At 27.8% G+C, this 12,311-nt stretch overlaps 1 protein-coding gene across 1 annotated transcript; it reads left to right on the forward strand.

Annotated features, from left to right (window-relative positions):
- Positions 1 to 8,076: 8,076 nt before the first annotated feature.
- On the forward strand, positions 8,077 to 11,839 carry LOC114166857 (tyrosine-sulfated glycopeptide receptor 1-like). The gene has a single exon (XM_028051728.1). It carries the CDS (start codon positions 8,241 to 8,243, stop codon positions 11,535 to 11,537), a length of 3,297 nt encoding a protein of 1,098 aa, XP_027907529.1. The 5' UTR covers positions 8,077 to 8,240; the 3' UTR covers positions 11,538 to 11,839.
- The last annotated feature ends 472 nt before the right edge of the window (positions 11,840 to 12,311 follow it).

Here is a 12,311-nt window from a genome sequence, read left to right on the forward strand (position 1 = left end):
TTTTTATTATAAATTTGTTAAAAAATTTGTAAGAAAAGATTTTTTTCTATCATTTTGTCTAAGAATTTTAATTGGCAGGTATATTCTTTTATGGATAATATTTTTTATAAAATTATAAAATTTGCAAATATTTTCTACAAAATTTATTGTGAAAAGTGTTTTATACATAATATTTTGCAAGAAAATTGGTAGTAATTTCTTGTAATTTTTTTTACAACAAAATTTATAAATATTTTTTACGAAAAAATTTTCAAAACAAAACTAACAAAAAGTATGAATTGAATTTTTTTTTTAATAGTGACTTGTGTCTATGGTTCTGTCAAATAATATACAGATTATAACATCAAATATATTTAATATATATTCGTATTTTTTTTATTCATTAATGAAATTTAAAAGCATCCATGTTAGCCCTTAGATAAGAAATTCAGTTGGGCTAATTCTTTGTTAGAATTAGCGTAAATATTAAATGTAGACGCCATTCTAGAAAACACTCAATATAAAAACATATTGAAGGATGTTATTTATTTATTTATTTAATGTGAGAGTGTTTTGTTAAATACAGTATTCAGATGGGAATATTGACTATTGACACTAAATAAGTGTTATATTTGAAAAAGATGTCTAGAATAATTGAAAGTAATTTTAGCCTTTTGATTTGACCTTCAGAATGAGTTTCTGAATTTTGACCACACGTGAGGAAGAAATAGACTTTATGTTATAAATACTTAAAAAATTAGTCTTTTTTATAAAATTAAATTAATTTAAGTATACCTCGATTAATTTATAACAAAAAAATATATATACTTTTTCTAAACTATTATTTTTAATTTATGTATAAAATAATTTTTGTTTGTATAAACAGAATTATTTATTTATTATTAAAAGTGTTGAGAGAGAAATATTTCCAACGTGTTTATTTTTCTTTACTTAACCCATAATACTTCTTTTTATAGTAACATATTCAGTATTATATATGGGATTGTCTAAAGGATCACGAGAGTGGTTGTGAAGGATATTTTTCTCTTTAATATAATTTTTTTAGCAAAATAAAAGTGGAATATACAATTTGACAATTTAGGTTCTAATATGTCTTTTAATAATATTTACCGAAGAGATACAATATACGAGTTCAATTTTAATAGAAAAGAAGAACAAAAAAGAAAAACAATAAGGAGAATAGTGGACTATTAGATATAAAAATGTATAAATTATTTCATAATTTGGTTCCCTGCAACTTTTCACTAAAAAAAAGTAAAAATTATCTACAGATAATTACATACAGATTAAAATTCATAAATAATTTTAATTTACATATAAATTTTGTATACGAATTTGTACCCATATATAAAATGTCATTACATACGACTTTTTTCGTATATAATAACAAATTAGTAACTATCCACATTTTCATATGTAAAATCTGAACGTAAATAAAGATATTTCTTTCATATTAAACCTTAAACCTTAAAATTATAATTAGAAATTTTAAAATATTTGTACTTATTGAAAACACTTTGCTTCGATTTTATATTAACATGTTGCTCTCTATCTGGTACAGGTCAATTTCCTCCCCCACTATCCTTGTAAAATGCCCTAATAAAGTCAACGTCATTTTATATAATATATATTATAATCATTTTCAAACCTAATATTTATATACATATGATGAATAAATAATTTGAAGTATTTGCATATACGTTGGATATTCCAGTGTTGAATGCTAATTTTATTTAAAAGTCGTACTTGTTTTTAGAAAAATAAAAAGAATGTCAACAGGTATATGTTTATTTTATTTTTTCTCTTAAAGGAAAAGCAAAACAAATAGTAATATTGTTTTGTCCAATGTGTTAATGTCAACACTTTTTCTTTTTGTTTTTTTTTTACGAAAAGTTTTATCTTCGTTCTAAAATTTAAAAGTTCAATTGTACTTTAATTTCTGTTTATTGAAGCTTTCACCTTATTCAACAATAGGATCGCTAATGGTTTTAATTAACACTTTCAACTTTTATGTTTGTTATGATTTAAGTCTATTACAGTACTAAAAATTTTTTGTATTAGATGAGCTTTTTTTTTTGTAAATTTGTTAAAAAATTTACAAAAAAAATATTTTTTTCTGCCATTTTTTTTTTAAATTTTAATTGACAGGTAATTTTTTCGTAGGTAATATTTTTTACAAAATTATAAAATTTGTAAATATTTCTTACAAAATTTGTTGCGAAAAGTATTTTATACAAAATATTTTGCAAAAAAATTGGTAACAATATTTTACAATTTTTTTTCACAATAAAATTTGTAAGTATTTTCTACGAAAAAATTTCAAAACAAAATTATTAGGAAATATAATTTTTTTTAATAGTATTACACTATCATTTGTTAAATTAATCTCTATCTTTTTCGCACACTAAACTTTGCTACATTAAATTAAACAAGACAATTGCGTGTCCTTGAAAAAAATATGACTTGCATCATTACTTAACCATTATTCAAAGTATTACACTATGTTTGATTTTTCATGTCATGATATTTCTTACCTTATAAAAGGTCAAATTGATTGCTAGAAAGAAAAATAAAACAAATAGGACTTTTTTTTTATCAATATTCAATGGAAAAAAATTAAAGTCAAATACTGTGAAAGAAAGGGACAATTTTCTATTGAAAAGGTATCTCAAATACAAATATACCCATTGAATGTGAGATTAATTCCATTTAGATACTAGATGTACCATATATCTAAAAATGTTCTCTATAAAGTAGTTAAAATTAGAAGAAAAAGTTTAAACGAGAAAAAAAATGGTAAGTGTTAAAGTGTGTTTACAAAATACTTTAATTTAAATAAAATAATTATAAAAATAAAAAAATTACATAATTGTTTTTATTATATAAATAACTTTTTATTATAAGTAAATATTTAAATTTAAAAAATTAGTTATCAAAAAGATAAAATTAATAAATATATTTTTATATGATAATAATTATTTAAATTTAAGAATACAATTACTAAAGGGTAAAATTAAAAAATTGTGAACGCAAAAAATAAATTATGTTGATATAATATGAGTGAAAACACGTACTCGTGTGTTCACTTTTTTAATTTTAAAAATAAATTTAAATAACCTTTTAAATTTTATTAGAAATATTTTTTGGTTATTTATTAGATAATTTTTTAATTAAAAGTACTTATTTTAATTTAAAACATTAACTTGAATAAAAAGTTAAATTTAACAAAATGGTTACTTGAAAGATAAAGTTAATAAAAAAATTATTTTAATTTAAAAAACATTGTTTATTAAAGAGTAAAATTGAGAATAGAAATGTGACAAAATATATATATATATATATATATATATATATATATATATATATATATATAATACATATGTTAACTTATTAATATATTTTTATGAGATTAAGTATACTACCGATCTATAGTTGTAATTAAAATCATCTTAAAATATATTTATGGAGTAATTTATTAATTTAAAACAGAATATTATATTATTTTTCTCACTTTTTTAAAACTTTTTGTATACAATGCTAACAAAGTTTAAATTTCAAGAGTCATGCAACAACTTATACTTCTCACTACTTGGCTTATCCTACTAATTCTATTATTGTCTCCTTTTTTTTTTCCTCACATTCTCATGTATTATACATGGAATTGTGGTTAAATTAGAGTATTATATTGTATATGTCAAAGTCTAAGTTTTCTTATATGCATAATTTTGATGGTAGTTAAAGAAGTGGTTGTTATGTAAACAGACCAAAAGAAACAAATAATAATTATTATTATTATAATTATCGAAAGGTTGCTTGGTTAGTCATTTCCAAATATTATCAACCGTCCACAAATTTATCATTTCAACTATTATAATGATTGATAAATATGGAGCTATGACTATCAATTTAAGTCACTTTCATTTTTTATCCTTAAAAATTCTTTAGAACTCTTGAAAAACCCTCTTGGCTTTTAACCTAAGATTGCAATCACTTAATGCATCTTCTAAATTTTTTAAAATTGACTATAGATGTTTCATATACTGTTTTAAGTTGATATATTGTTAGGATTGATGTCTATATTGTTAGTATTAAAAACATTAAATTATGATTAAAAACCATTGTTAATGTAATATCTGTGACAATTATTATAAAAGTCAACAAAACTTTCATAAAGAATTTAAAAAAATAGTAAATTTTGATATAAGACATTCTAGAATTTTTTATTATGTCAATTTACAATTCTAGATCATTAGATTTATGATCAATACATACTTATGTTTAAGGTTAATTATTACTTTTCTTTTTAATCATTTATATTAGTAATTATAAATTACTATTTACAAATTATAAAATTAAAAACTAATTTAAAATCAATAATAGTAGGTAGAAGGAGAAAGACTCGTTTAGACTCAAAATTACAAATCAATTATATATATTTATATTTTTTTACATCTTAAAAATGATATTTAACATAGTGAATATAATTACTAATTATTTTAATATTGTTATTTAATGTTTTCTTATACTAAAATTTATTTTATAGAGCATAATGATATATTGATTACATAGTTTATTGGAATTGAGGAGTATAGAAATGAATTATTTTAATTTTATTTATATTGATCCATTTTTCTTTAAATTAATATTTTTTTAAGTTTTGAGTAAATAAATTAAACATATTGAACTTTTATAGAAAAGAAATTGAGCAAAATTTTTATAAATTCTTTTATAATAAATACAATGTGTATATTTTATTGCTGAATTTCAATAAAAAAATAATCAAGTTAAAAATAAAATAAAAAAATTAAGTACACTCTTGAACTCAATTTTGAAAAAATTAATTAAAATGAATGTTTTGGCTGAGTCAAGTACAAAAGTTTTTAAAAAGTTAAATTTAAATCGAACTATTTATTTAGCGTGAACTGAATTTTGTTCACTAAAAAAATCATTATATAATTTAATTTATTTACCATAAAAAATACCTATAGAAGATTTATAAAAAAAAAAACTCAAAACTATTATTGTTAGTAGATTTATATAGTAGTGAAAGTATAATATAATAGATTTATGTATAATAATAACAGGTACAAGAAATATCTATGTAACAATTAATGCAAATAAAGTATTTTGACGTCAAAGCTTTATGGACATTAATTATCAATAAAATCAATAACCAAGTTTATACTAGTATCATAATTTTATAAAAAAGATAATAAATTATGAAAAATAAAACTCAAACCTATGTTAACTGAATTTTGTACGAGTATAATGTAGTAGATATCTATCTATCATAAATATAAGTATAAGAAATATCTATATAACAATCAATGCAAATAAAGCTTTTTAATATAAAAACTTTTTGGACATTAATTATCAATAAAATCAATGAACAAAACTATAGTAATAACATAATTTTATAAAAGAATATTTTTATTTATTTTGTCACAAACATGTCTCTTGTCTTAAAATAAATAACGTGTTAAACTTGACTCAAAAGAAAAAATGTGTATCTCATAAAATAAAAAAAGTTAGTTATATGTAATTTGAGTGTAAATAAAGTTAATTTTTTTAATAAAATTAGTCTTGTGCGGAATAATTATTGTAAGAGATATCAAAGTTTATAATATAAAGTTTATAGTATAACCTTATTTGAAGTAAGTATTTGTAAGATGCAAAATCTGAATCATCGTGTTTTGTTGAAACTAACTTTAAAAGTGTTTTTGTTTTTCTTATATTACTAATATTTTTTTAGATGTGAAATTATATAACATTAATTATTTTCTATCACAATTTAAAAAAAAAAATTGTTAGTTGTCTTTCACAAGAAGAGTGACGTATAACCATAATGAATTAAAAAATAATCGGTGTTATTAATATTATTAATTTACTGATTCAAAGCTTTGTTTTTTACTTATGTTATGTTAGCATGATAATTCTAAACTAATCCTTATTATTTTTTTTATAGGAAGTGACCATGTTTTAAAATTTTATTATATTTTAAAATTCTAAACTAATCCTTATAAATTCAAAGCGAAAATTAGTAATTTTATTAATAGTAGAACGAGTTATAATTTCTTTGGGATAAAAAATATAATTTATTTTTATAGATTAAGGATTAAATAAAGTGAAATATCTATTAATGGTTTAAAGTGGATTACTTAAGGGTCTGTAACCTCTATTTTTATTGGTTGACCTCTTGACATTAATGAATTTTAAACTTAGAACAGTAGTTTTCATCATCAGAAGGATAAATTTTCTGTAAATTTACCGTTTTCAAAATTCCAATTAATACCATAAAGTGGTTGTTTAAATTGCTTAATTTAAACAATAAATTAAAATTTATTATTTTATTTATACATTTGATTGAATTTAATTTGGCGTTCAAGCTTATTATCATTTATGTATAAAAGGTTAAAAATCTAATATGATTTTTTTTATAATAATTAAACTAATAATCTCATGAGTTTCGGTTAATTTATTTTCACACAACTAACATTTGAAAGGTGAAATTTACTCCCACATGTAAATATAATATAAACAAAGTTTGTAGGAAATTTGATTGTGATTTAATAGCATCGTACATAATATATTTAGCAATTCTCGTTAAAATATTCAACATTAAAATATAAATTTATACCAAACTGATCTCCATAAAATCAGTTTAAAAGTATTTCAAACTGAGTGCTAACCATGTCAGAAATAATATCATTAATTTAAATCACAAATTGTAATAAGTTTGCTTAATCAACTTGTTAGTTACTAAATACAAATTTTAAAAAGGATTAAATATTTCTAAATTATTTTCAAAATCTATATTACATCTTTAAATTAAATTGTTTATTTACTGAGTTCAGTTTCTCTATTGAATTTTTTATACCGTTCTCTGCTTATCACTAAAAATACATTGTTTTGGTACTTTAAAGAATTTTAATATATTTAAATTTTTTTAAAAATTAATAGTCATTAGTATATTTTGAGATCTCAATAGAGAAATAATAGACAAAAAAATATCAATAAAAAATTCAAACTCGTATTTATTTGTTTATGTGCTTTATAAAAATTTTGTACAATATAATTTGGAGGAAACAATACATATAAAAATTATGTATGTTATACTTCACTAAAATATTTTACAGGATCTTCATAAACATACAAGTAAAAAATAAATATATAATTTAATTTATAGAAAAAACACAACTTTTTTAAATAATTTTAAAATAAAAGCCATCTTTAACAATTTTAAAAATTACAATACATTCCAATTTTTTTATATACAAACAAAACACATGTAAATAATTGAATAGTTGCAGAGGTAGAGAGAGACAAGGCACTCTTGAACGACCAAGTATGACATGTTAAGCTATCCAAACAGGGGAATTGACTGTAGATGGTAAGAGCCATTTTGGAAGACCGATATATTTAGACATTTGAGACAGAGAAAATAATAATAGAATAAGGCCTCCATCAGAAAGAAACTGGTAGGTGCTTCTCTTTGGTGTGTCTGCATAGCATATCATATGTAGCAACTAAGAGAAGAGAAGAGAAACCATTGTACATCTTTTGTTGTCTGTCTGCTTCACACGTTGTTATTGGCGTACTTCTCAATCATGTTTTTCATCATCATCTTTCACATTTTCCACTCTTCCTCCACTTCCAACCCTAAAGTAAACGCTCCCATTTCTATTTTTCTATTCATTTCTTTAATGCCAACCATCCACTCCTACTTTTATATTATTATTACACATCCTCTCACGTCGAATTATATTCATATCATCCGTAAAATTAAACATTAGTGAGTGATCCGTTAACAATTCGATATCAAATGAAACAGAATATTTTAAGATAGACTCTAATCAGACTCTAATACTATATTAAAAATAAAATTTAAGCCTAACTCACAAAAATATCACCGGAATTTCTTTAAGATCAATAGTAGAAGTTTTCCAGAATAAACATGAACACAAGATAGTAAATCAGAAGATGAATTATATTTACTATGGATGTGTTACAGTGATAATGAGAATTAAAATCTAAATATTATATCTATGTGTATATCTAAATACCAAGTTGTCAACGTCACCCTTCCACTCTCTCTCTCTCCCACCCTTCATTTTGCTTCCCTTGTCAATGGATGGCCATGGTCTTCCTTGCTCCCATGCCACCCCAACTATCTCTTCTTACATTGGTTCTTCACCCCCTTATGTCCCCCTTCTCCTTCTCCTTCTCATTTCCACTCTCTCATGACCAACCATCACTTCACACACTCCATTCCCTTAGTTTTTCTCATGTCATCACCATCTCCATCTTCATCTTCATCTTCCCTTTACATGGTTTCCAACTTCATGGTCTCTATCATACTTCCCTTATTCCTCTTCTCCTTCTTTGTTGTTCATGTTTCCTCTTGTAATCAGATTGATAAACTCTCCCTCTTGGCCTTCTCTCGGAACATATCCACCACTCCACCTTTTCCTTCTCTCGATTGGTCTGATTCTCTTGATTGCTGTGCTTGGGAAGGCATTACTTGTGATGGGGATCTTAGAGTCACACATCTTTTGCTACCTTCTAGAGGCCTCACTGGCTTCATCTCCCCCTCTCTCACAAACCTCTCTTCTCTCTCTCACCTTAATCTCTCCCATAACAGATTATCTGGTACTCTCCACCACCGTGTTTTCTCATTGCTCACTCACTTGCTGGTTCTTGATTTCAGCTACAATCATCTCTCCGGTGAATTGCCACCTTTTGTTGGTGATAACAGTGGTGCTGTTATCCAGGAGCTGGATTTGTCCAGCAACTTTTTCAATGGGACACTTCCAAATTCTTTGCTCGAGAACTTAGCAGCTGCTGCAGCTGGAGGGAGTTTGGTGTCTTTGAATGTTAGTAATAACAGCTTCGTAGGTCATATTCCCACTTCCCTCTTTTGCATTAATGACCATAACTCCTCCTCTCTCAGATTCCTGGATTATTCCTCCAATGATTTTGATGGTGCCATTCAGCCTGGCCTTGGAGCATGTTCCAAGCTTGAGAAATTTAGAGCAGGCTTCAATTTTCTGTCAGGGCCTATCCCGAGTGATCTTTTTGATGCTGTTTCTCTCACAGAAATCTCATTGCCCCTCAATAGACTCAATGGAACAATTGGTGATGGTATTGTTGGCCTTACCAACCTCACAGTTTTGGAGCTATACTCCAATCATTTCACAGGTTTCATCCCTCGTGAAATTGGTAAACTCTCCAAGTTAGAACGGCTACTCCTTCATGTCAACAATTTGACAGGTACTATGCCCCCGTCTCTGATGAACTGTGTCAATCTTGTGGTGTTGAATTTAAGGGTCAATCTCTTGGAGGGAAATCTCTCTGCATTCAACTTCTCAGGATTCCTCAGCCTTACGACACTTGACCTTGGCAACAATTACTTTATCGGTGGTTTACCACCAACCCTTTATGCATGCAAGTCACTTTCAGCTGTGAGGTTTGCATCTAATAAGCTTGAGGGAGAGATTTCGCCCAGGATTCTTGAACTAGAGTCTTTGTCTTTCCTATCAATTTCTACTAACAAGTTGAGGAATGTTACTGGGGCTCTGACAATACTCAGGGGGCTCAAGAACCTTAGTACCCTTATGCTCTCCAAGAATTTTTTCAACGAAATGATACCTCAAGATGTGAACATAATAGAGCCAGGTGGATTTCAAAAACTGCAGGTTTTAGGATTTGGTGGTTGTAATTTCACAGGTCAAATACCAGGTTGGCTTGTGAAACTTAAGAAGCTTGAGGCCTTGGACCTGTCCTTTAATCAAATCAGTGGTCCAATTCCTCCATGGTTGGGTACACTTCCTCAGCTTTTCTACATGGACTTGTCTGTTAACCTCCTTACAGGAGTATTTCCATTAGAGCTCACAGAACTCCCAGCACTGGCATCACAACAGGCAAATGATAAAGTAGAAAGGACTTATCTTGAGCTACCTGTCTTTGCAAATGCAAATAATGTTTCACTACTGCAATATAATCAGCTTTCAGCCCTACCCCCTGCAATATATCTGGGAAACAATCACCTTAATGGCACTATCCCTATTGAGATTGGAAAACTCAAAGCCCTTCATCAGCTGGACGTGAAAAATAACAGCTTCTCTGGTGATATACCAGTTCAGTTTTCAAACCTCACTAACTTAGAGAAACTAGACCTCTCAGGAAACCAACTATCTGGTGAAATTCCTGATTCCCTTAGAAGATTACATTTCTTGTCTTTTTTCAGTGTAGCCTTCAATAATCTTCAAGGACAGATACCAACTGGTGGTCAATTTGATACTTTCTCATATTCCAGCTTCGAAGGAAACTCGCAATTGTGTGGTCCAGTCATTCAGCGTTCTTGTTCTCAACAAAATACTACTACTAATACTACTGCAGCTAGTCGCAGCACAAACAAAAGAGTAATGATTGCACTTGTCATTACTGTCAGTTTTGGCTTTGGTTCCTTGATAACAGTGTTGACTCTGTGGATACTGTCCAAGAGAAGAGTTAATCCAGGTGGAGAGCTAGACAAGATTGAAATGGAATCAATTTCTGCCTACTCCAACAATGGAATTCACCCAGAAGTTGACAAGGAGGCTAGCCTAGTGGTATTGTTTTCCAACAAGAACAATGAAACTAAAGACCTTACCATATTTGACATCCTAAAAGCCACTGAGAATTTCAGTCAGGCAAACATCATAGGATGTGGAGGCTTTGGTTTGGTTTATAAAGCAACACTACCAAATGGAACCACACTTGCCATCAAGAAACTTTCAGGAGACTTAGGCCTCATGGAAAGGGAATTCAAAGCAGAAGTAGAGGCTTTGTCAACAGCACAGCATGAGAATCTGGTGACATTAAAAGGCTATTGTGTGCATGAGGGGTTCCGACTTCTGATGTATACATACATGGAAAACGGAAGCCTTGATTACTGGTTACATGAAAGGCCTGATGGTGCTTCTGAACTTGATTGGCCAACTCGGTTGAAGATTGCACAAGGTGCAAGCTGTGGCTTGGCTTATTTGCATCAGATATGTGAACCACACATAGTGCATCGCGACATAAAGTCAAGCAACATACTCCTTAATGAAAATTTTGAGGCACATGTTGCTGATTTTGGTTTGTCAAGATTGATTCTTCCATATCAAACTCATGTTACCACTGAACTTGTTGGTACATTAGGCTACATTCCCCCTGAGTATGGACAAGCATGGGTGGCTACTCTGAGAGGAGATGTGTACAGCTTTGGGGTTGTGATGCTCGAGCTTCTAACTGGAAGGAGGCCTGTAGATGTATGCAAGCCAAAAATGACAAGGGAGTTGGTTGGCTGGGTTCAACAAATGAGAATTGAAGCAAAACAAGATCAAGTTTTTGATCCTCTTCTGAGAGGGAAAGGGTTTGAAGGAGAGATGCTGAAGGTGCTGGATGTGGCTTGCATGTGTGTCAGCCACAATCCTTTCAAGAGACCAAGCATCAGAGAAGTTGTTGAATGGCTGAAGAATGTTGCATCAGAGAACCAGCCAACACAGAAATAAAGACTTGAGGGAAATGTTTGTTTGTCCCTCAACAAATCTTGACAACATTGTATACTTGTGCAAATTCTTTCTTTTGCCTTTCTATAGTTACAGATTATCATTTGACCACTGTAAATGTTGATTCCTCCCTTGAGAACATTATTGCTAGAAAGATTTTGTGAATTGTATTATGTGATCATCCATTTTGAGCTGGAGAACTTTCTATTCTTGGAAGCTGGAACTTTTGACATCTAATAAATCTTTCTGATGATCAATGCAGAATCCTAAAACAATGCAAACCTATGTTGTATATTCTTGTTTTACATCTCAATCTTATTATTGTAGTCCTATAAACTTACTGATTTTTATTTTTATTGTTCATATTATTGATTACCGCTCCTTTCTTTTAGAAGTTGACATGCAAGGTTTTAGTTTAAAAGAAAAAAAAAGATGATATTTTTTCAATTATATCTCACACCATCCAGCACAAGAAAATGTTTATTTCATCTTGTTCTAAAACAATTGAACTAGACATTAACAAGTGAGTTAACAGCTGATACGATAGGTTTAACAAATAACAAATCTCATTAGGATAGACTATGATCCAAACCATATTAAAAAGTGAATTTTAAGCATAAATCAACCTTCGATTTGTAAGAAAATGTTTGTATTCATATATTGTAGATTTGTCTTATCTCTAGTCGGTGGTCAGTGTGAGATCTCCAACTTACTGAAACATGATAACTGACATCTGAAATTGAAGCCAAATTCACAAGACAGTTTACTTCTGTTACT

This window comes from Vigna unguiculata, chromosome 10, assembly GCF_004118075.2.
Source record: "Vigna unguiculata cultivar IT97K-499-35 chromosome 10, ASM411807v1, whole genome shotgun sequence".
Lineage (NCBI taxonomy): Eukaryota > Viridiplantae > Streptophyta > Magnoliopsida > Fabales > Fabaceae > Vigna > Vigna unguiculata.